The 27,230-nt window shown below is 59.8% G+C and overlaps 4 protein-coding genes across 4 annotated transcripts; all 4 read left to right on the forward strand.

The window, feature by feature from the left end:
* Window positions 1-358: 358 nt before the first annotated feature.
* SPSK_06015 (chromatin-associated protein) lies at window positions 359-2,578 on the forward strand (the record flags this gene model as incomplete). The annotated part of the gene is made up of 6 exons (XM_016732723.1): window positions 359-477; window positions 549-582; window positions 647-844; window positions 916-970; window positions 1,035-1,271; window positions 1,629-2,578. The coding sequence occupies 6 exons, from the start codon at window positions 359-361 to the stop codon at window positions 2,576-2,578; spliced, it is 1,593 nt and encodes a 530-aa protein (XP_016592109.1).
* Window positions 2,579-3,655: 1,077 nt separating this feature from the next.
* Window positions 3,656-3,943, forward strand: SPSK_06779 (uncharacterized protein; the record flags this gene model as incomplete). The annotated part of the gene is made up of 1 exon (XM_016733475.1): window positions 3,656-3,943. One exon carries the CDS (start codon window positions 3,656-3,658, stop codon window positions 3,941-3,943), a length of 288 nt encoding a protein of 95 aa, XP_016592110.1.
* Window positions 3,944-5,502: 1,559 nt separating this feature from the next.
* SPSK_05800 (uncharacterized protein) lies at window positions 5,503-25,035 on the forward strand (the record flags this gene model as incomplete). The annotated part of the gene is made up of 1 exon (XM_016732511.1): window positions 5,503-25,035. One exon carries the CDS (start codon window positions 5,503-5,505, stop codon window positions 25,033-25,035), a length of 19,533 nt encoding a protein of 6,510 aa, XP_016592111.1.
* A 66-nt stretch (window positions 25,036-25,101) lies between these two features.
* On the forward strand, window positions 25,102-26,655 carry SPSK_06232 (uncharacterized protein; the record flags this gene model as incomplete). The annotated part of the gene is made up of 1 exon (XM_016732939.1): window positions 25,102-26,655. The coding sequence occupies one exon, from the start codon at window positions 25,102-25,104 to the stop codon at window positions 26,653-26,655; it is 1,554 nt and encodes a 517-aa protein (XP_016592112.1).
* Window positions 26,656-27,230: the final 575 nt, after the last annotated feature.

Below are 27,230 nucleotides of genomic sequence, written 5' to 3' on the forward strand. Positions count from 1 at the left end.
CTAGAGTCCTATATTCAGAATCTGCCCCCCTCCCTCACCCCCTTCGTCCATCGTTCCCTCCAACCTCTCGTCTTTTCTTGATCGCTTCCCAGTCCCTTCCATTCTTCCTCTCCTCCTGGGTTCTCCTGCTCGCCCCGGTGTGCCTTATTTATCTTTTGGCTCTTTGAATCTTTCGTGCGCGGATCGGACTTTGCTGACATCCAATGACTTTGTAGCCTATCCTCGGAGCGGCGCCAGTTACTCCCTCTTTCTTTTTCTCTTTCCCACCCCGTCTGAGGACGAAATCTACCCCTTTCCATGGTCACTGAGACCTGGATAGAAGATTGACGACCGCAGCGGACGCAAAGTCGAGGCCAACATGTCACAACGCTTAGAAGACGAGCTGGAAGAGCTCCAATTAACACAGTACTACGACGCGTTTGTAGACCAAGGCTTTGACTCCTGGGAGACGCTTCTCGACATCACAGAGTCCGATCTGTATGGTTTCTCTCCTTCGCCTTTCGCTGTCTTTATCGTATCGACAGCGTACTAATTTCACATTCTTACAGGGACGCCCTTGGAGTCAAGCTTGGCCACCGCCGGGTAAGAACGACTTTTCTGTGTTTGCTCTGCTATCGTCGGCCAACTAACGATTGCTTTGTTCCAGAAACTACAACGGCGGATTGCAAACTATCGCGGTGTCGCTCAGGACGTCTCTCTTGTTTCACCCACTCGCACGCCCGGAGAAGACTCATCAAGAACAGACTCCACAACAAAGCAAGAGGCACCTTCAAACTTCAATCTCGACAGCCGTGGTGCAGTCCCCGGTGTCCTTGCAAAGCGGAAGTACCGGAGACACCCTAAAGTGCGTATCCATGGTCACAAAATACCATGTCCATATCCATTGTGTGACCACTTTACTAACAGTAGAAATAGCCAGACGAGAACGCACCAGAACGTCCGCCGTCTGCCTACGTACTCTTTTCGAACAGTGCGTTTACCATCACATATATGTCCTCGTCGAAAGAGGTGTGGTTACTAACACGCTGCGACAGAGATAAGAGAGGATCTGAAGGGCAAGAACCTATCGTTTACGGAAATCGCCAAGCATGTCGGCGAAAACTGGCAGGGTCTGACTGCGGCCGAGCGTGAGCCCTTTGAGACGCAAGCTCAACTCGCCAAGGGCAAGTACAACCAAGACTTGGCCGAGTACAAGAAGACCGACGAATACAAGCGGTACATGGTGTACCTGCAGGATTTCAAGGCCAAGCATGGCGGCAATCAGACCCAAGGTGTGTCTTACTTCTTCCCCGCTAGCGATATGCATCGATCTTGAAAAAAGAACCAAAAAGGAAAAACGAGAAGCAGAAAAAATAAACAGAAAAGCTAGGGATTGGTTGTTTTCTCGCAGCATTTTGATTCAGCAAAAAACACCCATTCTATTTTGAAATGGAATACTATTTGTTGTCTTTCTGCGAGAGGAGGCACAGATGGATGCAGTCTGCTCTGTTTCACCTCTCCTTGGCCTCTCCCAAGAATACTTTCTGTTGTTGTTGTATAATAGCTTGCCTGCTTAACTTTTCCTGCTTGCTTTCTCCATTTCTGATTACATATATCTAACACCGTGTGCCCTGTTCTCCCTGGCTTAGACAACAATGCATTCAAGCGGATCAAGCTCGCTGATTTCAGCACCACGAACACGCCCATGCTCGACGGTAGATCTGCGTCTCCTCCCACAGCGCACCACCAACCTGACCACGGCCGCAGCCTACATGAACGCCACATAAAGCGTAACAGCGAGGGATTGAATGACCACGGCTCCCAGTGTGGTAGCGAAAGTTCCCGCGACATCAACAGCCACCACGCCAGTGGAAAACGCCACATTAGATCCACTGCCTCTGGTTCTGACTGTCAATACTCGGCCTCGCCCTCGCCTGGACTGATGCACTCCCCGACGCCTCTCAACCACCGAAAGAACGATGACGCTCGCAGTCACGATGCTCACTCGTACCGCTCAGCCTCGTCGCGCCCAGCCAGCCGGAGTCCTCACGCTCATACCGCAACGGTGCTCCCGCCGAGCCATGGCCAATCGACGGCAATCCGACGCAGTGATAGCGGTGACAGCGCCCATATGGGCCTTCCTTCCCTGTCACGTATGTTCCACGATAATAGACACTCGCACTCGCCAACCACCACTGGCTCAATGTCGGGACCAAGACCGGATACTGGAAGCAACAGCCCCGGCCTGGCTCCACACAGCAACCACATGATGGTCAGCAGCAGCAGTGCCAGCAGCGCAAGCAACGTTAGCAATGGATCAGGCACTTCGTCGTACTCGACAGCCAGCAGCAACAGAAGTGGCAGCTACCCGCGCACACCACTCGAAAGCTCGATGCCAATTCACACCCTGCTCTCAGATGCCAGCAAGTCCCTTTCGCCGACGTCGCCACCCAAATCATCTGCGTCATCCTATCGTGCCCAGCCGGATGCGCAATCCAGTTGGCAGCATCCATTGAGGCCGCCATCTCTAACATCGTGGAACTACTCGCAAGCGAAGTTACCAGCGGGGCATGGACCGGTAGACAAGAACCCGCTGTAGACAACATAACCCGGCAGCTGGCCAGTTCACAGTACTACCGGTCGTAATGACCGGCTTTCCCGTTTTTCTTCAGTCTCATGTCTAAAGTCCCTTTTGCTTACTTCTTGTTTCGAATTGTCGGTACGAACGACACACTTTCATTTGCTTTTCTTTTCTCGCTTTTAACGAACGGCCGTTTCCAAGACAAAACGGGGTTTCTGTCTTGGTTTTGTTTCACTACTCATTGTTTCCGTCCTTCGACTCCTTTTCTATTTACTCTTTTCTCGATTTTTTTTTTACTTTCACGCGCTTCTGGTCATATGTAACAGATAACAGGCAAAAAATGGAACGGGGAGTGGTGCATCTAGGTTCATTGTTTTCTCGTCATCTACGGCCATCGGTTTGGGTCAACGCAAAGAAAGGGGGCACAGGGCACAGGGCATAGGGCAACCATCATGTGCATTGTACATGAGCACACGGCATTATTCATGTTCATCTAGGGAGGGGATAGGGATCACTTTGCATGGCCTTGTACATGCAAAACAAGGATGGGCACCAGCTGCTCGCCCCAGTAGATTACTTTGCTACACATATTATGCGTGTCTAGACACAGTCAAAATCAAATACGTGACAACGCGAAGATTCGCAGTTGACACAGCATATAGAAATAAAACATGAATCCAAATATTTCTTGATAAAAAGTATTTTTATGAACAAATGTCTTTCCAAAAATAAACAGATAAGTAAATAAATTAAGTAAGTGTCGTTTGTTATTCGTATTTGGGTGTTTTATTTTTAATTTTATTTCATTTTCATTTTTTCTTTCGTAATGAAAAAAGTCTACATTATGCTCGTTATGAACACGTTAAAAAAATACATTACAATCTTTGATTCATAACACCTATAATGAAACAAATCAATACGGGCTTAATAAAAATCAACATATAAAACCTCGATAACTCTCGATACGTTCTTCCATTCTAACAATTGGTATCATATGAACTGCAGGTTGCATTCCACCTTTCTGTCTGTCAATTCCCGCCAATCCAGACCATTGGTGACACCTATTTCGCGATGATGATGGGGCTGCTTTTCAAGATGCCAATCGTCAACAGCTCTGACAGATTGATAGCCTCCCTCGCGGACGAACCCGCTGGACAGGGAATGCAAGACAAAGAGAAGAAGCAGTTTGGAGACAAAAGTGAGGCGGCCCCACCTGGACGTCACGCGTCACTCCAGCATCCGAGGGAATCGACCCCAGGCCGAAAGTGCGTCTGTTTTGGCGCTAGGGCGGTGTTGCCGCTCCACTCCAAGCACTTCAATGTAAACAAACTCCAGAGGCCGGCCAAAACAAGAGGCACCACAACACGACCAATAGTGAACTAACAGCGAACTAGTCGTCCGACGACGGTCAGTTTGGACAGCATTTGGTGACCATTTGGCGGCTGTTCCCAGACCTAGCGCGTGTCTCTTTGCCTTTGTATTGTTGTTAGGGTGAATTTGGCGCGTTTGTTTCTCGATGTGTCCGTGGTCTGTAGCATTGTTGATGTGTTTTCCCTTGAGTTTGAATTCTCTTTTGCGTGGTAGCAGAGCCGCAAAAACTACGAATAATATTGAATTCTGCCCTACGGCTTAACGTTATGGACACTGGCCGACAGGCGCCATTCCGAACTTCGTTTCTGCCGCCAACCACCCCCGGCTGTTTCATCAGCTTCGGGGGTGCGTGCCCTGTGCACTTTCTAGAGCTCTTCTCTAGGTAGCTTTGCGTCGTAGCTTCAGCTTTCCATCCTTCCGCCCCTGAATAATTTTGGTGTTGTGCTGGATCTGCTTGTGAAGAGAAAAAGTCTGAACTAAACGCAGTTGAAGAATGCATGAACCTGATTTGCCAGTTCCTTTCTCATTGCCTCCGCGCTTCTGCCATTGTTCTTTCGTACATGCAATGCACGCAATCCTGCAAGTGGCAGCAAAAAGGCATCGGCCGTCAACACGGTTGGAGGCATGTGATTTGTCGAGACACAGCGGCAGTACGAATCATGTATGTTGATTTCAGTGTGTGTGGAGTCGGGAGCCGTGAGTCGTTGAGGCCTGCCGAGCCAGCTCGACCCCAGCCAGCTTGGCCCAACCCAGCTGTCCAGCTCCTTCCCCGAGCGCCCACGACACCCTCTTTCCTCGACCGCCCACCCCTGCTCTCGATTTCCCAGCCACCGCTTTTCTTTTGATTTTCCTCGATTTCCTCCCGTCACCCTCTTCCTCGCCCTCTCTGCCTCCACCCTCTGTTTGCCCTTTTTGCCTTTGCCTCTCGGCTACCACACACGCCAGAACTACCACATCATTGTGGAACCCTGGAGGCCTGACCCGTTTTCCCTTTCCCTCTCACCCATGTGGAGGAGTACTTGGTAAGTCAGAGTGGGTTCCGTTTTCTTTTGTTTTGGTTTGTTATGATTTTTCCTCTTTGATCCCACCGCCAGCAAGCCGCCTAATTTTATGTTGCAGGCAAAACGTCCACTGCACGCATCGGCACTCAGGCTTTTGTTATTGTCTGCTAGTAGTGTTTGGTGTATTATTTTCATCCCGAATTTGCTTCTTTTCCACCACCGCCACGTCGACCCCCCAATACAACCACACGATAACAGACCTTTGTTAAGGCTGACTCGATTTGTTGCGATTGCACTCGAGTATCAAGTATCGAGTATCGAGCATCGAGCATCGACTATCGAATACCGAGCTTCGGGTTTCGACGTCGTCGATATCACACACTTTAACTCTCCATTCCTCACCACCCGAAAGAGTACCCAACTGATCGACTAGCCCCCTCATCCCGAATCTCCCTTCCCGTTTTGCATTCCAGTCGCTCGACGGCAGCAGCCGCTGTCCGCGCTAGCTAAACGGTGCAAACGGTGCACCCTGACCCCGAACTGGAATTTAGTTTCAAGACAGCCACCGCCATGCCGCTCGAAGGCCGTCGCCGCAGCCCGGAGAGCGCGCGGCGACGTCGCAAGGAACGGCGCCGGTCCCGGTCTTTGTCTGCGGACGGCGCGTCGGACGGCGGAGATACGTACTCACGCGCCGGCGAGTCGACCCGGTCGGGCGGCCGTCACCGCTCGTCTCGCTCCTCACACCACGCGGCGACCGCGGCTGCGACGGCAGCATCCGGAACGGCACCCGCCACAACCATCCCACGTGTCGCGACTCCTTCACGTTCGCGAGGCGAGGCCGCCAGCTACTACGACACGAGCAACACTTTTGTCGATCCGGCGGCGTTCCGTCCGACAGGACCTATTTCGAGTGCAGCACCCGGTGTAGGTCTGGGCGCCGCCGCGGCCACGGGCATTGCGGCCGCGTCCCATCTGTATCAACAAAACAATCAACACAGTCAACAACAGCAACCGTACACACCCACGCACAACGTCCGCGACCGTGATCCGCGCCGCCACCGCCGCGCAGGTTCGGCATCGTCGGGCGGCTCGTCGACGTCGTCGACGTCCGACTCGCTGCTCAACATCTCGGCGCCGCGGTCGCACGTTAACGGCATCATATCCTTTTTCCGGCGGCGCAGCAGCACGTCTGGACGGTCGCCGACGCGCCAGCAGCACCGAGCATCGTCGGGCCACCGCAAGACGAAGAAGCGATTCTTGCGTTTCAGCAACTCCAGCTCCTCGTCCGTCGACGACGGGCTCTTTTACGGCCGCGGTTACATTTCGCGCTCGCGCGTGCAGCTGGCGCGTGACGAGACGGTCGCCACCGCCACCCACAGTCAAAGCTACGACCAGTGGCCTAGCCAAAACCATGGCCACAGCCATGGAGCGGGCGTGGCTGCTGCAGCAGCAGCTGCTGCTGCCGGTGCTGCTGGTGTTGCGGCTGTGACAGACCATCTCGCCTATGGCGGCGACCACTCGTCTTCGTCGCGTCCGCAACGCGGTACCGGCGACGACGAAGAGATTCTGCGCATCGGCCGCGAGCTTGCCCAGCTGGCCCACGACGAGAACCGCCGCGACCTGGCCCGTGTCGGCCGCCGCGCCCCCACCCAGATGGCCGCCGCCTCGGTCGCCCTGCAGCGCTTCCGCCAGCAGCGCCATTCCCAGGCTGGCAGCCGCGACGACTTTAGCGGTGGGCGCGGCGCCGCCTTTTCGCGCCCCAACCACGGTCATGATGACCTCCCGTCGTCGCCCGACGACTCCGAGTGGGAGTCTGCCTCTGAAGACGGCCACTCGGACGACGACTCCTTTGCGAGCAGCAGCGACGGCGACTCGGGCCTGGCCTATGGCTCGAGCCACCACCTGCCGCCAAAGCAGACCCGCCCGTCAGCGTCGCATACGGCCTCGCACACGGGTGCGGGTGTGGGCGCTGCTGCTCTGGGCGTGGCCGCTGGTGCCACTCTCGCCGGTGCTGCTGTTTCTGGCCGTCATGGAGCCGGCCGTGACTCGGCGCACTCGTCGCCCGCCAACAACCGCTACAACAATGCTCACCCTTCGCACGCCGGCCGTCGCCAGTCCTCCATAGTCGACCCGTCCCTCTTCGGCCCGCAAAACTCGCTGCGCGGTCACGTCACCAGCCCCTGCGGGTTTGACGGGCGTCCTGTCCCTTCGGGCGCGGCAGGCGTGATTGCCTCGGACATCCGCCCGCCCAGCCAGTCCGACTCGCGCACCGCCAACGCAGCGCCCACGACGCCGCGCCGTCGTCAGCAGCAGCCCCAAGGCCCCGTGGAAATCAAAACGCCCAAACCCGTGACCCCGGTTAGCAGCCGCGTGTTTGACGACGACGTCATTATGGCGTCGGAGGACCGGAATCGCCAGCGGGAGAAGGAGCGGGAGCGGGAGAAGGAGCGGGAGCGGGAGAAGGAGCGGGAGCGGGAGAAGGAGCGGGAGCGGGAGAAGGAGCGGGAGCGGGAGAAGGAGCGGGAGCGGGAGCGGGAATATGAACGTGAGCGCGAACGCGAACGCGAACGTGCGGGGGACCGCCGTGACCGTGACCGCCGTGATCGTTATGACCGTCGCCAAGACGAGCCCAGCACAACCGACTCTCGTTACAATGCGCGCAAGCAGGAGCGCACTTCCTCGCCTCTGGTGGCGGCGGCCGTCGGCGGCGTTGCCGGCGCCGTCTTGGCCGATGTTGTCCGCAAGGATGACCGCAAAGATCGCACGGATGGCCGTCGTGACGACCGTCGTGATGACCGTCGTGATGACCGCGACCGCGATCGCAAGAACGACGACTACGACGCCCGTCGTTCCGACCGCCGTGCTGAACGCCGCAAGGAAACGTTGGACGAGCGCTTCCGCCGCGCCGAACGCTACTACCGCGCCCAGGATGAGGCTGAGCGCCTGAAGCGGGAGGCGGCTGGCGCAGCGCCGCGATCCGATGACAAGACTGCTGCGGGCGCGTCTGCCATGTCCATGTCCACCGCCGCATACGCCCTGCTTGCCGAGAAGCACAAGCTCGACGAGCGAGAGCGCGCGGTAACCAAGGCCGACGACAAGCCGGCCGTCGACCCGTTCCAGTACCAGGTGGCCACGGACGCCTTCCCCACGCCGGTGTACGGCAACACACCCGTCATGCGCCCCCTGACGCCCGCCATAGTCACGGTCGACGACGGCCCGTCGTGGGCCACTGAGGATGAGCCGGTCACGCCAGCCACGCCCGTCAAGGCGCCGCCATCTTCGTCGGCCGCGGCTGGCCCATCCACGCCCGCGATATCGCCCGGTGCGCAGCGGGACCGCGAGCGCGAGCTTGAGCGCCAGCGCGAGTCTCTTGTGCGCCGCGAGAGCGAGCGTGCCATCGAACGCGCCCGGCGCGACCGCGAGCAGCAGCGCCGCAGCGGCAGCCTCGAGCGCGAGCAGCACGAGGCCGAGGCTATCCTGGAACGCACCAGCCACTCCACGGCGCCCATTGACAAGTCCGCCGTGACCGCCGCCGAGGCCGTCATCATGCGCGAGGAGAGCCAGTACAGGAACGAACCGCCGCGCGGCCGCACGTCCGGCCGCCGCGAACCGCGCGACGAACAAGGGCGCACCGACCGCGACATCCGCGACGACGCCGACCGCTACTACCGCAAGACGGCCATCGCCCGCCGCATCGCCGAGGACGAGATCCGTTCGCGCAGTGCCTCGCCGTCGGAGTCGGTCGTTGAAAAGTACGTGAGCCGCAGTAACAGCTACAGCCGAGACAACGTCGAAGACCAGCACGACCGGCGTGACGAGCACGACGAGCATGACCAGCACGACAAGAACGACAAGAACGACAAGCGTGGCGATGCCAACGACCGCTCGAGCAGCCGCGGCTCGGGCAAGGACTCGCGCGGCACCGTGTCCCGCAGCAACAGCGACGAGCCGCCCGTCGTCCGCATTGTCACGCCGCCCGAGATGGAGCGCCGCCACGAGAAGAACAAGTACGCCGAGCCCAACGCCGACGTCCGCATCGACAACAAAATCTACCCCAACGAGCTCGACAAGTACCTCTTGCGCGCCGAGGACCGCCGCAAGGCCGTGCATGGCTCGTACGAGGCGGGTGACGAACAGGGTCGCAACCGCAGCCGCAGCCGCAGCCGCGGTCGGTCCATGACCATGCCTGTCTTTATCTCGCGCGACCCGTCCTGCGAGCGCGAACGCCCGCTGCTCAACCTCGTCATGCCCACCCCTGTGCCCTCACCGACGCCCGAGAAGCAGGTCCAGAAACTCGAGCGTGCCGCCGAGCACGTGGAAGAAGAGGAGGCGCGCAAGAACCGCAGCCGCGGTGTGGCCGGCGGGGCGAGACCAACGACTGACCCTGTCGACATGGACGCCAACATTGTCACTGTCGAGCCCGAAATTATCACCGTCGGCCCACCCGACGACTTTGACGACGACGTTGCTCCGCCCAAGCCGCCGCCGCCGCCTACCTACGCAGGCCCCAAGGACAGAGAGGCAAAGGCAGACTCCGTCGACAAGGCGAGCGAGGCCAAGCCTACAGAAAAGTCGGACGGATCGCCTGTCCCGGTCGCCCAGTCTCGCTTCCCCAACGCCAAGCGAACCAGCACGGCGCCCCTCCGCAAGTCGGGCTGGGCCGCTATTATCGGTGCTGTGACCGGCACGGCAGCTGGTGCTGCCGCTGCATCTGCCGGATCTGTGACGTCTGACACGTCCTCCAAGAATGCCGACAAGGAGGAGCCTGTGAAGGACAAGAACGCCAAGGACAAGGACGTCCATGCGAAGGACGTCGATGCCGAGGACAGCAAGCCCGAAACGACGGTCGAACACATGGCCGGTGAATTTCCCGAGGACGACGACAAGGAGAACAACAAGAACAGCGACAACCAGTCAAAAAACGGCCAGGGCAAAGAGGTAGCTGAAGAGGAGCTCCCTCTGCGCCCGCGTCGTGACGGCAGTGGCATCCCCATCGACGACAAGGTCACTGCTGCAGAACCGGTCTCGGCCTCTCCGCCCCCGAGTCCTCGTCAGGCTGTCTCCGATCGCTCCGCCGCCGCCCGCGACCGTCCAAGCAGAAGGCACAGAGAAAATCAAAGCGGAAGCCCTGACCACTATTTCAGCGCCAAGAACAAGTCCACGCCGCAGGGCGCCTTTGGCGACGACCTCGAGTTCGCCGCCATCGTGTCTGCCGGCATGCCTGCGTCCGGGTTTGACGACAACATTGTCGTCCAGGATCCAAGCTACTGGCAGCGGTCGTCGCCACCACATCAGAGTCGCGAACACGGCCACGACTCGGACGACTCGGGCGCCGGCTCGTCGTCGTCGCGCGAAATCGTCTCCGAGACGGCGCTCGGCGACGCGGCCCCCGTGACTGTGCGCACTGGCCACCGTAGCAAAAAGGCCAAGCAGCGGGAGCGAGAGCGGGAGCAGGAGCGAGAGCGTGAAGAAGAGCGTGAAGAAGAGCGAGCAGAAGAGCGGGCAGAAGAGCGTGAGCGGGAGCTTGAGCGCCAACGCGAGCTCGAGCTTGAGAAAGAGAAGACGAGAATGGAAGAGGAGACTCGCGGTGCCGCGTCTGCTCCCACTCCGGCTGATGACGACTGGGCGGCCTATACGCCGACTAAGAAACAGGGCAAGAACAGGAAGAACAAAAAGGCGTCGTCCTATGCCGAGGAAGAGGACCGCGGCCGGGACGTATCCGTGTTGCCCGATGTCGTTCCTGAGCCTGTTCTTGGACCTGTCGTTTCTGAATCCGCCGAGCGCGCCGACACGACCATTGCCGACAATGCCAACGCTGCAGACGCTGCGGACGCTGCGGACGCCGCCGATGTCGACGCCCAAAGGGACAACAATGACGAATGGTCGTCCACATTCACAAAGTCCCGCAAACAATCCAAAAAGGACAAGCGCAAGCAAAAGAAGGCCGCCGAGGACGACGACGCGCTGTCGGGCAGTCTGTCGCGGTCCGAAGCCAGCGAGACGACGGCCGTCGATGCTGACGCCGACCCGAACGACAACTACACGCATACTGTCTCCACGGCCCCTGCCAAGTCTGTCTGGGACGAAGACGATCCCAGTCCACCGCCGGATCGAGATCGAGATCGAGACCGTGAGCGAACGGTTGAGACGGGCGAGACGGGCGAGACGGGCGAGGTGGAAACTGGCAAAAAGGGCAAGAAGAGCAAAAAGGGCAAGGCCGGCAAGGGCAAAACTGCTACAACGACCACGTCCTCGCAGGACACCGACAAGCAGTCTTTTTTAGCTAATGCCGGCACCCTTGGCGCGGGTGTCGGACTTGCGGGAGCAGCCGTGGCGGCCATTGCTAGCGCCGCCGGGCCTTCCCGCACAAAAGTCGCCGACGCTTCTTCCGACGAGAAGGAGCCTGCCGCCGACCACCCTCGTGGGATGGAAACGGAGGACGATGCTGTGGTCGCGGAGCGGCCACAGGACGAACAGCAGCAACGCGAGTTGCAACAAGACGATTCAAAACAGCACGAATCGCAGCAGCAAGAAAACCAACAAGAACAGTTGGCCCCGCACACAGACCTCCTCGACGGCCTTGCCACGCCCGGCAACCGTTCGCGTGCACCCTCCAACGCGGCATCGGCAGCCCCCTCGGCGGCGCACTCGGAACCTGTCATCGACCCGGAGATTGTCGCGCGCCAGATCCGGCCGGCGATCGACCCTCATTTCGGTGACCTGCTGCCCCTGCCGCCGCAGCCCAGCGAACCGGGATCGCCCAAGAGTATCATATCCGAACTCGACTCCGACTTTGAGTTCCCTGACCTGCCCGACAGCCGGCCCGAGACGCCGCCGGAGCAGGAGCGCGAGAGCCACCTCCGCGAGCAGCAGATGGCCCTGGCCGCCGCCCAGCGCCGGCGCTCCGAGACACCCATCAAGGTCAAGTCGTCCACGGCCAGTCCGACGGCCGTGCCCATCCAATGGCTGATGCAGCGCTCGGGCTCGCCGTCTGCGATTGCCGGCAGCCCTCGCATGTACAAGCAGCCGCTGCCGTCTGGCGCGTCGCAGCCGGCGCAGCCGGCGCAGCCAACCCAGCCGTCGGCCATGTCCCAGTCGGCCATGCCGTCGCCTACGACTGCAGCCGGCGACGCGACAGATTCTGTTTCGACGACTGTCCCCTCGACGTCCTATGGTCCCATCAACACGACGGACGGCTCTCCCTTGGCCTCTGGCTCGCCCGTGGCACCGGGCACGCCCAGCGCCCGCGAGGCACAGGCCGTGCTGGACTTTTTCTCCACGCCGACCAAGCGCGCCTCGCGACCGCAGTCGTGGGACAGCACGCGCGATCTCAAGCCCCTCAAGCTGTTGATGCAGCAGCACCACCGGTCGAGCAGCCAGTTGTCGGACGCAGAGGCCAATACCGCTGGCGCGCCATCCACAAACCAAAGCCAAGGCAGCAGCAGCAACCCCAGCGCCCTGTCCACGCCAATCCGCCGCGGCTTCGTTACGGGTGGTCTGGCCGGTGTTGGTGTCGGCACGGGTATGGGTATGGGCATGGGCATGGGCGTTGGCGGCGGCGAGGCATCCCCGCTGCGTGAAGCGCTGGCGCGTGCCTCCATGGCCAACAATGACAAGAACGCGCACGCGCAGAACCGCCGAAGCCTGCCGAGTCCCAACGCACTCGCTATGGAGCTGGACGCGTACACCGCCGCGCAGGCTGGTGCTGCTGCAGCTGCAGCGCAGGCCACCGTGGGTTCCAAGTCGGCAAACGCAAGCCCGGACAAGGAACGCACCGAGGAGGATGCCATGGCAGACATCCCGGCAGTCTCGACGACGCCGCCACCCAGATCGCAGTCTACCCGTCCGTCCACGGATATTCTACGCAGCGACGTCCTGGCCGCCGTGGAGGATGCTACGTCTACATCTGCGTCCACTTCTACGTCTACAAACGAGGACAAGGACAAGGACAAGGGCAAGGCGAAGGAGGTCGAGGTGGATGAGGCGGACTTGACCAGAGAAGCAGTGGCAGACCAGACGGCCGTTTCTGCTCCTGCCACACCTGCCTCGACGCTGACGGGCGGCTTTGCCTCGCGTCTCGGCTCCGTCTTTTCGTCGTTTGTCCGTCGCGGCTTCAGCGAGGACAAAAAGCCCGGGGCGGTCCCTGAGCCGGCGGACGGGCCTGTCAAGGAGGTGGCTAGCACATCGCACCCCGACACTGTGACCAGCGGTACTGACCTCGACCGCTTCTTTGACGATGTCGTCTACGACGAACCTGCTGCTGCTGCTGCTGCTGCTGCTGCTGCTGCTGTCGGAGTCGACAAGGACGCGCGCCGTGACATCCTTTTCCCCAGCGTCGAGCCTGCTCTCGAGGAGACGCCTGCAGAGGACAAGCCCGTCTTTGAAGAGCCAGCGTACACGGCAAGCCCCAGCGCGTCCAAGAAGCAGAAGAAGTCCAAGAAGAACAAGAAGGGCAGCCGGGCTGAACCGGACGTCCTGAACGTGGACGACAGCGCAAACGTCTCGCCCCGCGATCCCAGCCCGCAGCCGACGGCCACGGAGACGGAGACGGCGTTGGTTGAAGAGCCAGAGGCCGTTCCCGAGGAGGCCGTCGACGACTTTGCGCCTGTTTCAAAGAAGGACCGCAAGAAGAAGGGCAAAAAGAGCAAGACCCAGAGCCAGAGCCAGAGCCAAGCCACCACGACGCCGGCTGACTTTACCGAAGCCGACGAGATGGCCGTCACCCAAGTGGAGGCTGAGCAGCCTCCCACGCCAACGGCGGATGAAGAGCAGACAGTGGCTGCTGCGGTGCCCGACGACGACTTCTCCTGGGCGTCCTGGACCAAGACCAAAAAGGCCAACAAGAAGAACAAGGGCCAGGCCAAGTCGGTCGACGACTCGCCCGCGGATTCTGACCGCGACTTGTCGGGTTCTGGTTCAGGTTCAGGCTCATCTTCAATTCTCCCAGCGGCAGTCGCTGCCACCGCCGGAGCTACAACAGTGCTAGCGGCGGCCGAGCTGTTGAAGATGAACAAGGGCGAGGACAAGACGCACGAGCCGGAGACAAGCGACTTGGACGACTCCGCCAAAGAGCCCACTTGGTTGCATGGCAGTATCCGCGCTGAGCCCCACACGAGCAGCAACAACCAACACCAAGTGGAGGCGCCCAGCCTGACTGGCGGCGGTGAGCGGACATTCGACGACAGCGACAACGACAACAACGACGCTCTTGACAACACGGAAACGACCCCTGGCGACGTCGTAGCCGACAAGGCCTTGCTGCCCGACAGCGACACGGCTCCCCTCGCCTCGGCTGTGGCCAATGACAACCACCAACAGGATCCAGCGGGGTCTTCTTTCGACGGGCCGTCCAATCAGGACGCAGCGGGCCGGCCCACTGAGGAGGTGGTCGAGGCCACTTCCAAGGAGCTGTCTGACGACACGAGCAAGGCCGAAAACGCTCGTAGCGGAGACGACGACAGCAACACCAGTAAAACCAGCAACAACAGCAAAACCCAGCACGACGTGGAACCGACCCTGCATGCAAGCTCTGGCGATGCCAACACCGCCGCTCTCACGCGAGAGCCTGCCCAGGCAGGCAGAGATGGCTCAGACTCTCCAACCTTTTCCCAAGAGACCGCTCCTGAAGCGACCCCGGGGCCTGCTTCGGACCGCAGCTTGGAAGAGCAACCTCGTCAACAAGACATGGACACAGCAGCCGCCACGCCCGACACGATGGACAATGCCGGCTTTGGCGACGAAAGCACCCGCCGAAGCACGGGCCCGGCCAAGAAGCTCTCCAAGAAGCAGCAGCGCAAAGTGGTTGCCGCTGCTCTCGCTGCCGCTGCTGTCGGTGCAGTCGGTGCAGGTACAGTCGGTGCACTCGGCACAGAAGAGGCCGCAGCGGACGACAACAGCACCACTGCGGCGGTCCGCTCGATTGACCAGCCTGCGACAGAGACAGAGGCCGTCGTCGTGGACGCCGACCGACGCGAGGACAAGAACCGCGACGACACGCAAGCTGCCTCGCCCGTCGACGCACCTGTCGAAGAACGCCAACAACCGCAAGACGTCCGAGAAACTGGCGACGGCCCTGCAGCAGCTGACCTTGACGTCGGCCGCACCGACTTGACCACGACGACCACATCGGATGCAACGCCAACGGCTGTGGACGACAACGACGAGTGGTTAGCGACGACTGCCAAGAAGTCCAAAAAGGGCAAAAAGGGAAAGAAGGGCAAGGCAGCTGAGGTTGTTGAGCCAGAGGTTGTTGAGCCAGAGGTTGCTCCGTCCGAGACTGGCCCGGTCGTGGCAGAGACAGACGAGACCGTCGTCGACAGCCAACCCGACATTCTTGCGACCGACCGTGCCGTCGAGCCTGAGGCGGAGTCTGCTCCTACCGATCCTTTGTCCGGCGCACCCGTTGCCACAGAGTTCACCACCGACGACCTCGCATCCGGCGGCGGACTCAAGACAAAGGACAAGAAGAAGAAGAAGAAGCGCAAGGACTCGCACGTGACCTTTGCATTGGACGAGCCAACGACGCAGCCGGCAGCAGAGGCGGCAACCGAGCCAGCAACCGAGCCGGAGGTTGAGCCCGCGACTGAGCTGACTGAGCTGACTGAGGTGCCTGCAGAGGCGCCAGTTGAGCCAGTTGAGCCAGTCGAGCCAGTCGAGCCAGTCGAGCCAGTCGAGCCTACTGAAGAGCCTCTGGTAGCGCTTCCAGTCGAGACACCAGCTCAGCCCGAGACGTCCAAAGAGATTGCTGCCGAGGATATCTTTGCTTCCGCCCCAACACCTTCCGAGCCGGAGCGGATACCTGCTCCCACGATCAAAAAGGCAAAGAAGGTCAAGAAGTCTAGGTCTTGGTTCTCCTGGGGCAGCACAGACGACACTCCCGAGGAAGAGGAGGACACTCCTGTTGCGGTACCTGTCGAGGTTCCTGTCGAGGTGCCTGCTGAGACACCTGCTGAAGTGGCAACAGAAGAGACGCCTGCTCCCACAACGACTGGGGAGCAGCCAGACGATCTGAGCCGCGACATTCTTCCCGTGGAACCCGTCGTCGAGGACGCTCCTGCCAGTGAGGAGGCGCCCGCCGAACCTGCTCTCTCTACCACCGACGCTGGTGAACCCTACTCTGTCAGCCTCAAAAAGTCCAAGAAGCGCAAGGGGAAGAAAGACACTGGCTTTGATGTTGATGGTCCCACGCCTGAAGAGCCGGCGGCGCTACCTGTCGAGAACTCTGCTCTGCCTGCCGAGGAGGAGTCTACTTTGCCTGTCGAGGGGGAGCCTGTTTCTTCTCCCGCGCCTGTGGTTGAGGAGGAGCCGTCCGTGGTCGAAGCACCTCCCACTGCCGACGACGCTGACAACGCCGTCGCCGCTCCCATCGGCCTCAAAAAGGCAAAGGGCAAGAAGGGTCGCAAGTCCGTCTCGTTTCAACCCGACCTCGACGAGGGGCTTGTATCGGCATCGCGTGCTGTGGTCGAGCCTGAGTCCGAGGTTCCTGCCGCTGAAGACGTGCCAACGGAGACAACGTCTCCTGCCACGCCCGAGGCCGCAGAGCAGGACGACGTTTGGGCCCCGTCGGCGCCGTCTCTCAAGAAAGCTAAGAAGGGCAAGAAGAACCGCAAAGGCTCGGCCGTGCTGTCCGACTGGGACGCTCCCGAGGCTCAGACTCCAGAAGAGGTGCCCGAGGACACACCAGCAGACGTTGTTTCTGCCGACAAGATCGAGGAGCCACTGTCTGAAACGGTACCGGCTACACCAGACGACACTGTCACCAGCACAGAGCCGGAGTCCACCCCCAGAGACCTGCCCATAGACGAGCTCCCTGCTGAGGTCGCCGGAGCTCAAGACGCGGAGAATCCCGAAGAAGACGTCTTTGCTCCCGCACACACGCGCAAGCAGTCCAAGAAAGACAAGAAGGCAGCCAAGAAGAAGAAGCAGATGGCCTGGGGCGATGCGGATGAGGCAACCGAGACAACAGACGTGCCGCCGGAGCCTTCTGATGCTTCTTTCGAGGAACCCGAGGCTCGTACCGAGACAGAGTCTATGGGCGAGCCTGTTGCCGAGCCCGACACTGAGCCGGACACTGAGCTAGTGACTAAGCCGACACCCGAAGCTGTCACTGAAGCTGTTACTGAAGCTGTCGCCGAAAAGTCGATTGTTGAGGAACCGTCAAGTATAGAGACTCCCGTCGACGATTCTGCCGCCGCTCTCGATCCTTCTACCGAGCGCACCGTTGAGCCTACGACCGAACCGATTGCTGATCCTGTCATCGAGGCCGCCCCTGTGCCCATCGCTGAGACGCCTGCCGATGCTCATGGCGAGCCTCTCGCTGACGAGCCGGTTGACTTGGCGCCCGTGTCTGGTAAAAAGTCGAAGAAGGACAAGAACAAGAAGAAAAAGAAAGGACAGGCTTGGGCCGACTTTGAGGAGACGCCCACGCCTCCTGAGCCTGCCGAGATGCTTGAACCGGCGGCTGACTCTGCCGCTCCTGTCGAGGGTGTCATCCCTCTTGAGCCTGCCGAGACTACGGAGGCTTCTGAAGCTGCTGTTCCTGTCGAACCAACTGAGCCTGTTGACACAGTCCCGGAGATCATTGCCGGCCGAGATGTAGCAGAGCCGACAGAAGATTCCGCGCCTCAGCTAGTGAGCGACCCTGTCGAGTCTTTTGATTTTGCTCCTGTCACGAAGAAGGCAAAAAAGGACAAGAAAAAGAAGAAGGTCCAGGCTTGGGCTGATGTCGAGGAGTCCGCATCACCAGCATCCGAACCTGCAACTGGGACGGCCACACCTGCCGAGACTGAAGCCGCTGAGCCAGCCGCCATCGAACCTGTAGGCGTCCAGCCCACCGAGACAGAGGCCACCACTCCTGTGGACTCCACTGAGTCTGCTCCTGTCGACTCTGCCGAGTCTGTCGAACCTGTCGAACCTGTTGAGCCTGTTGCTGAATCCGTGGCTGCAGCAGACGAGACACCTTCACAACAACCCGTTGAGCCTGTTGGCGCGCCGCTTGATTTTTCCCCTGTTTCGAACAGGTCAAAGAAGGAAAAGAAGAAGGACAAAAAGAAGAAAGCTGCCCAGGCTTGGACAGATGCTGAGGAGACGCCTACTCCAGAGCCTGAGCAAACAGCCGAGCTTGCACTTGAGCCTGACACTGTCAGCGAGCCGCTTGCGGAGGCAGAGCCCACTGTTGATACAGTTGACGCTGTTGACACTGTCGACAGTGTCCAGCCAACCACCACGACAGCTGCCGACGTCGAGCCGCTTGAAGTCGCTGCCGTCGAGACCGCAACAGAGCCCTCGTCTGAGCAGCCCGAGCAGACTGAGCCCGCTGCTGCTGACTCCATCGACGACGTCGCGCCCATCTCTCGCGAGGAATCCAAGAAGGAGAAAAAGGACAAGAAGAAAACGAAGAAGTCGTCGACGTGGCCTGACTTTGACGATACACCCCAGTCTCCAGCCGATGCCCCTGTTGAGTCCGTCGAGTCTTCGACTGAGCCTATCCAAGAGCATATCCGAGAGCCTGTCGAGGAACCTGTTCCTGAACCTACAGAGACCGCAGATCTCGAGATCGGAGCGGCCGAGCTCGAACCATCTGCCGAACGTGAGATTGCCGAAACCATCGCAGAGCCTGCGCCCCAGCCCGTCAAGGAGGTTGCTGATGACTCTCTTGACGTTGCCCCTGTCTCCGGCAAGAAAGCCAAGAAAGACAAGAAGTCGAAGAAGAAGGCGCAGGCTTGGACTGACTTTGAGGAGACTCCGGATCTGACCGTTGAGACATCTGGCCCAGCAGCTGAACCTGCGGTTGAACCCGCCGCTGAAGCCGTTTCTGAGCCGATCGAGCCCGTCGAGCCCGTCGAGCCCGTTGAGCCTGTAGACCCTGCTGTAAATGTCCCAGAAGAGCCCGTTTCTGGGGACCTTGTTCCCGAAGCAGTTCCAGGGGTCTCTATTGGCCGCGAAGTCATCGAGGCACCTGAAGCGTCTACTGTTCCGCCTGCCACCGAGGACGCCACACCTGCAGAGCCTGCTAAGGAGCCTGCCGCCGAACCGCTTGACTTCGCCCCCGTCTCTAGCAAAAAGTCAAAGAAGGACAAAAAGAAGAAGAAGGCACAAGCGTGGGCTGACTTTGAAGAGGCACCGGAGCCACTTGCAGAGACAAGAGAAGCTCAATCCGCTCCCGACAATGTCCCTGAGCCAGCTGAGCCGACCGATCCGGTCACAGACGTTTCCGCAGAGGCTCCGCCCGAGGCTGAGGCTTCTCCGGACCGCGAGGTGATCGAAGACACTGACGTGCACGCTGCGATCCCCGCCGCCAAGGCCGACGACGAGCCTCTTGATGTTGCCCCGGTCTCAGGCAAGAAGTCAAAGAAGGACAAGAAAAAGAAAAGGTCGCAGGCGTGGACAGACGCTGAGGAGACACCGGAGTCGGCCACTGCTACGCCGCCGGAGCCGGTCATTGAGTCTGTGACAGAGCCAGCTGCAGAAGCTCCCCAAGAGCAAGAGCCGGAGGTTTCTGCCGACCGTGAAATCTCGCAACTCACGGACAAGGCTATCTCTGAGCCCTCAGCAGATATTGCTGAAAATGAGAGCGAACCGGCCAAAGAATCTGCCGAGGAGTATCTTGACTTTGCTCCTGTATCCCGCAAGTCAAAGAATGACAAGAAGGGCAAGAAGAAGGCCCAGGCCTGGACCGACATTGAACGTACTCCTGAACCGTCGGCTGCCGAGTCGGTCACGGAGGTAGTCGAAGAGGCTGACAAATTGGTGGAGCCTGCCGAAGATGTCGAGCCGGCTGAGCCCGTTGAGCCCGTTGAGCCCTCTGAGCTCGCTGTTACGGCTGCTGCCGATCAAGAACATGAGCAGCGTCGCGAACTTGACGAGTTTGTGCCCGCAGCAGCCGACGAGATGTCTCTTGAGACCTCTCTCGAGACGTCTGCTCAAGAAAAGCTGGAACAGCCTCTCGATTTCGCTCCCGTCTCTCGCAAGCAGTCGAAGAAGGGCAAAAAGAAGAAGGCCCTGCTCGCTTCGTGGGATGACGATGTTCCAGCCGAGGCTGCTCCGGCGTCTGTGTCTGAGCCGGTTGTCGAGCCTCCAGTTGAGCCCGCCATTGACGCCATCCCAGAGCCGACATTCGAGGCCGTATCTGAGGCAGCCGATCAGCCCGAGGCTACATCTCTTGACGCCGCTGACATTGTCGACGAGCCCGTGACCCAGGCTGAGGAGGAGCCGGTGGACGACTTTTCTCCTGTCAAGAAATCTTCCAAGAAGGAGAAGCGGTCCAAGAAGAAGGCACAGCAACAATCGTGGGCTGATTTTGAAGAACCTGTCAAGACCGACGATGTCGTCGAAGAGGTGGCTGCTGATCGCCAAATCGAGGCAGAAGGTGCTCCTGAGTCCGCCCCAGTCGACGACCTTCCTGTCGCCGATGAGCCACTTCAGCTAAGCAAGAGAGCTGCTGAGGTTGATTCGCCGTCAGCACCTGACATCGAGACCGCTGTGGAGCCTGCTTCCGAACCTGTCGCCGAACCAGCTGCTGACCCCACTGCTGCGCCCGCCGAGGACGACTTTGCGCAGGTGACCAAAAAGTCCAAGAAAGACAAAAAAGACAAGAAGGACAAGAAGTCTTCCAAGAAAAAGGCGAAGCAGGCCTGGGAAGACGACTGGGAAGAGAAGGTTGCCGAGTCCGTCACGGAAACGCCCAAGGAAGGTGAGCCTGAAACTGAGGTCGAGTCGAGCACTGCAGCCGCTGCCATTGTTGCTGCAGGCCTTGCCGCCGCAGGTATGGCCGCCACCACAGAGACGACGGAGCCTGCCGAGGACGACATTGCGCCTGTCTCTTCGGGCAAAATATCGAAGAAAGATAAGAATAAGAAGAAGGCTCAGCTTTCTGCATGGGATGAAGACGTTCCATCTGAAGCGGCTGCTGAAACAACGCCGACAGCAGAAGCACTGGCTGCCGTGGACGCTGTTCCCGAGTCTCTCCAAGAGGTCACCGAGTCTGCCCAAGAACGAGAGGTGGCTCGGGACGCCGCGACGGCGATGGCATATGATGATGCGCAGGCGGCGTCACAAGACATCGCCGAGCCCCCTGTTGACGATGCCCTTGACTTTGCCCCTGTGTCGCGTAAGCTCTCCAAAAAGGAAAAGAAAGCAGCCAAGAGGACGGCGCAGTCCGCCTCCTGGGCTGACGAGGTCGAGGAGGAAGCTGCCAAGGTCGACACCCCTGGCGAAGAGATTGTGCCCTCCGAGGTTGTTCCAAGTGCCGAGCAAGACCAAACGAGAGAGGTCGAGCGGGTTGAAGACGAACTCCACAGCTCCCTGCCTCACGACGGGGCCACCGAGTCTTCCTTCCCAGCTCCCGAGCCAGCGGTTGAGCCAGCACAGGAAGACGATGCCTTTGCCCCTGTTTCGCGCAAGTCCAAGAAGGAGAAGAAGGAAAAAAAGGAGAAGAAGGACAACAAGTCTAAGAAGAAGGCACAGACCTGGGCTGCTTTCGAGGACGAGCCCCAGGAAGGGGCCGAGTCTGCCGAGGTCGTTGAGCCGGTGAGCGAGCCGATTGTTGAACCAGTCGGTCCCATTGTCGAGGACACTGTCGAGCCCACAGCCGAAACGACACGCGAGGCTGAGGTTGTCAGTGAGGAGCCCACGACCGATACTCCTCCTCCAGTCGCCGAAGAAGACGACAGCTTTGCTCCAGTCGCGCGCAAGTCCAAGAAAGAAAAGAAAGACAAGAAAAAGAAGAAGTCGCTTCAAACCTGGGACGACGAGCCGGAGCAGCCCGTCGTTTCTGAGCCTCTTGTTGAACCGGCCACATTTGCCGACGATGCCATAGCGGAGGAAGTCGTTGATGATGCCCACGGCTTCGAGGAGCCCGAGGGCCTCGACACCATCGTGGAGGAGCCTGTGGATCTCCCCGAGACTGCCCGTGAGACTGGCCCAACCGTCGTCCCCGAAGCTGTCCCTGAGGAGGATTGGTCTGTTCCGGCTCCTGTCAAGGGCAAGAAGGGGAAGAAGGGGAAGCAGGTTGTGGACGTCAGCCAGCTTGACGAGAGTCCTGTTCCAGCCCCGGAACCTTCTTCCGTTGACACACCCGACACCTTCGAGGCTGCCGAGCCGATGAATTTGGAGCCGGCTGTCATAGAACCTATCGCTGAGGCCGCTGCCAAAGACGACGCGCCTGCGACAAAAAAGGGCAAGAAGGGCAAGAAGCAGCGCGGCACGCTCCAATCGTACATGGACTTGACAGAAGGCGCCCGGTCGCTTCTGCCTGAACAGCACTCCGAGTCCGCCAGTAGTGAGCCTACCAAGGACAGCTCTCTCGCCACAGCAGCCACTGCCGCTGCTGGCATTGCCGCCGTTGGTTTCGCAGCGGAGCATCTGCACAGAGGCAGCGAAGACACAGACCTTCTCCCTGCCAAGGAGTATGAGCTGCCGCGGCGACGGACGCCGTCACCGTCCGTATCGCCGCGGTCCCGGAAACGCCCCGAGACGCCCGACAGGGAACCAGCCGCAAATACAAAGGATGTGCAGTTGGACAATGACAAAGCGGCCCTCGACGAGCCAGTCCTGGACAGGTTCTCCATCAACCCTGCTCTGACCGGCATGTTCGACAAGGCCGACCGTCTGTCGTCGCCGTCGTCGCCCACAGCGCCTGTCTGGGGCCTGATGACACGCGCCGACTCGGACGTCTTTGGGCGGGACGGCCATGTCCCGAAGCTGCTCCCGATGCAGAGTTTCAGCCCGACCGCCACGTTGCCCTCGCCGCCGTCGGGCAGTGCTGGGCCGTCCTTTGCCGAGCTCGCCCTGGCCCAAGAGCGCGATCGCAAGGTGTCACTGCCGCACGACCCGCCTTTTGAGAAGGAGTCGAGCGACGATGCCCAACCCGACAAGAAGAAGACCAAGGTGCAAGCGGTCCCTACGCCGCTGGCCGCTGACAATGGCCCCGGCCACTTTGCAGAAGACGCCGTGTTGAGCGACAATGACATCATGTACGACGACGGAGACGACAGAGAGGAGCGCGATGAGCGCGATGAGCGTGGTCGCGGAGGAGACGTGTCAATGAAACTTAAATCGCCAAAGAAAAAGAGCAAGGGTAAGGGGAAGGACAAGGAGGCGGAAGTGAAGAGCGAGGTGACGGAGGTGAAGCCAGACAAGGTGAAAGAGCTAACAGTCGTTTCACCCAAGCCTGAGAAGGCAAGCAAGAAGAAGAAAGGGGGAAAGAAGAAGATTGTGGACAGGCGGTCCGACGGGGATGACATTTTCGACGATGCCGCCCTATGGGAGAGCAAGGACCCCAAGGTGCACGAAGAGGTCATGGGCGACAGTCCACGAGAGGTGGCGGCCGACGGGGATGAGATGCCCGGCTTCTTTGGACAAGAGCGGGTGGGCCGTGATGATGAGACGATGGACGACATGTACCCAGAAGAGGAGGAGGAGACAAAAGGGGAGGCGAGGAACGAGGAGCAGATTGTTCCGGACGCCATTTTGAGCAAATTGACGGACACCTCCTTTGACGAGAATGGCAGCCAAGGTGGCACCGAGCTCCAATCTGCACGGGGCATCAGCAGCGACAAAAACGACGACCTCGAGAGCCCGGTTCTCGGCCGTCGCGACTCGGACAAGCTCAAGACCAACCCGCTGCCCATGGTGGCCGCCACCAATGCTGCTGCCGCTGCTGCCGCTGCTGCTGCCGGAACTGACACGAGCCGTGGCATCAACATTCCCGACGCATTGCTCGACGATTCCCGCGAGCCAACGCCCCGCCAGGAGGATCTGTTGCGGCGGCCTGTTCTCGAGTCGCCTCGCGCCTCGCGCGAATGGACACCCGAGCCGGAAAAGAGGGTTTCTACGGACAAGGGCGGCCACCACGATTACGACTACAACACACCCAGCGCGGCAGGTATCGCCGGCGCCGCCCTCCTCGGAAGCATGGGAAGCATGGCCGGCAAGTCGGTTCCGCACGTGGTACGCCATGGCAGCGGTGGTGATCTGAGACGGTCCGCTTCGTGCATTCTCGCGCCTGTTCTCGAAGAGACCTACGAAGACGAGGACGGCAGGGATCATGAGCGACACTACCATGGTCGCGATCTCGATACGACGCCCTCGCGCAGCCAGCCACGTCGCCCGACAGAGCACCAGCACAGGGTTGCCACGCCCGACGCCAACCGTGACAGCGGCTTTGCTGAGGACAACGCCCACGCCCTACCCACCGCGCCAGCTGCACCCAAGAGTGGCCCCAACGACGACACCCAGCTGCGTGACAGTGGTGTCCACCTCCGCGACTGGTCGGGTCATCACGGCGGGAGCACCAGCAGCAACACCGCTGCCGACCTACAGAGAAGCCCCGAGTCGCTGCCATCGGTGCGACACAGCAGCGACGACAAGCGATCCACGAGCTACAAGGACGCCGGACTGGCCGCAGGCATTCTGCCGGCGGTTCGTTCCCGACCAGGATCGGCCGAGCCTGGCCTGCCCGGCATGCGCAGCGTCTCCGACAACACCCACGCTGCGAGCCGTGACCGTGAACGGCGCCTCATGTCGTCGCCCATGCCATCCGACGCGGGCTCTGTGTCGGGCGCCATGCTGCCGCAACAGGCGCCGCGCCGTTCCGCGTCCAATACGAGTCTAGTGCGGCGCAGGACGCCGGACCCACTCAATTTGCGGCGGCCTGAGAGCCCAGGCATCAATCGCGATGCTTACTCATCAACCCCACCCTTGAGGCGCATTGACCGACGAATGAGCGGCGATCTTAGGTCGCTCAGCAACCGAAGCCAGACTGACCTTGCCTCGCCCGCTGCCCTCGCCGGCGCAGCTGCGGGCGCTAGCGCGCTGGGGCCGTTCCCGCCCGACAACAACACCAACAAGCAACACGCCACCACTTCCACGTCGACACGCGACGAAGGCTCCTCCAGCAAAGACCTTTCTGGCACGACTGCAAGCATTCCAGTTGCCAATGAAGGCCGTGTACGCGACAAGGGCGGTATGACCGACGTATATGTGAGTTCACTCTTTCGTCTCCCTCCCTCCTTCCCCTTTGGGCGCACCCTCACCGCCTTGTTTCCGTGTTTACTTTCGCATCTCATCAATTCCCACCGCTTTCCCCATGTCGCATCCAACTAACGCCTTCAGGATGGCTATGGCGAGGGCCGCATCGGCTCGCCGCGGTCGCCGACCCGGCCACACAGCATGCGCCGCCGACAGAGCATGCAGGTGATGGAGCTGGAGAATCGTGTCGAGCAGTTGATGGCCGAGAACCGAATGCTCGCCGAAGCACGATCACAAGCCGAGCAATCGTCCTCCAGCAAAGCGGCCAGCTCGCTCGCCGAGCGCGACAGCCAAATCGATGCCCTCAAACGGTCGCTCGATTTCTTCCAAAAGGAAGTCAAGCGCCTCACCGAGGTCAACGAGGGCCTCAATTCGGCCATCAACTCGTCGGCCATGCAGCACAGCGAACGCTTCCGGCAGCTCGAGACCGACCACGCACAAGCGACACGCGATCTCGCCAGCGCTGCCAGCGAACGCAACGAACACCTCGAGACCACCAAGAAGCAGCTCGATGACAAGGATGCCGAAATCGCGGCACTCAAAGCCCAGCTTCAGGCGGCCCAAGACGAGATCCGTGCCATGCAGGCCAAGATTCTGGCGTCCATGCCTGCCGACGGCGCCGACCTGCTGCGCATTCAAGACGTCGACTACTTTGACCGCCGCTGCCAGCAGCTGTGCACCCACGTCCAGCAGTGGGTCTTGCGCTTCAGCAAGTTTTCCGATTTGCGCGCCTGCCGACTGACGGCCGAAATCAACGACGAAAAGACGGTGGACCGTCTTGACAATGCCGTGCTCGACGGCTCGGACGTCGACGACTACCTCCGCGACCGCGTCCACCGCCGGGACGTCTTCATGGCCATGACCATGTACATGGTGTGGGAGTTTGTCTTTACGCGCTACCTGTTTGGCATGGACCGCGAGCAGCGCCAAAAGATCAAGTCGCTCGAGAAGACCCTGCTCGACGTCGGTCCCATTTCCGCCGTCCGCCAGTGGCGTGCCGTCACCCTGACGCTTCTGATGCGCCAGCCGTCGTTCCGCGAGCAGCGCGACCAGGACACCGAGGCCGTCGTCCAGGCCATCCTGCAGACCTTGAGCGCGATCCTGCCCCCGCCCACCAACAAGGAGGAACAGATCGAAACCCAGCTCCGCCGCGTCATCCGCGAAGCTGTGGATCTCTCCATTGAAATGCGCTGCCAGCGCGCCGAGTACATGATGCTGCCGCCTCTGCAGCCCGAGTACGACGGCAACGGCGAGCTGGTCGAGACCGTCGCCTTTAACCCGGAGTTGATGACGGAACGCGACGGGCGAGGAGGAGGAGGAGGAGGAGAGGGGGGCGACGAAACGGCCGGTACGCCCGTGCGCATTGTCCTGTTCCCGCTCGTCGTCAAAAAGGGCGACGACGCGGGCCAGGGCGACGACGAGATCGTCGTCTGTCCGGCCCAGGTGCTGGTCGCCGCGCCTCTTCCGCGGCGCTCGGCATCCCGGGCCGGCACGGCCCCGAGCATCGTTGACCAGCCGCCCAGCAAGCGGCGCATGATGACGCCAAGCTCGGACGCCGGCGGCGTCAGCCTGCTGTCCGCTGCCCACCAGCCATCGCAACCCCACCAGGGAGGCCGCCCGGACAACCGGAGCACGATCAGCATGACGGATGCGGGCTCGATTGCCGAGGCCCAGTACATTGAGGGTGGGATTTAGGGGAAATAAAAATGATGGAGGGGGGACTAAAAACGAAATGGACATGGGATGTTTGCGAACTACCATCATATAACAGGACACGGGTTTCGGTTTTCATTTTTCATCTGGTTTCGTCTGTTTGTTTTTTCGTTCTGGCTTTTGCTTCTGGTCTTACTTTGTTTTCAGCTTTGCATTGTTTCAGCTTTCTAGTTTCTGTTCTCTGTTTTCTGTCTCTGCGTCATTTATTTCTTTTTGATCTGCCTTTCGCATTTGCAATCTGGTTTCAAACTACATCTCACTCTGCTTTTCTATTTTCTTTCTTCGGTCTTCTTTATGACCTCTGATGACGATGACCTTTTCTTTTTGTCAACCATTTTTCAGTGTATAATTTATACGACCATATTTTTCTCACCTGAATGTGCTCCTTTCTTATCTCGTGATAATTCATTGCGTAGACTTATTGCCTTGCAATTTTGCTCGTTTGACCATGTGGTGTCGGGTCTCTGGACAACAACAAAGATTTTATAACATTGAGATGTTTCCAAAATCGAGTTCTAACGTAACTCTTAACTGATTGTCCAAGTGCTCTACGGTAT

The sequence above is a fragment of the Sporothrix schenckii genome, assembly GCF_000961545.1.
Source record: "Sporothrix schenckii 1099-18 chromosome Unknown Cont38, whole genome shotgun sequence".
NCBI classification, from domain to species: Eukaryota; Fungi; Ascomycota; class Sordariomycetes; order Ophiostomatales; family Ophiostomataceae; genus Sporothrix; species Sporothrix schenckii.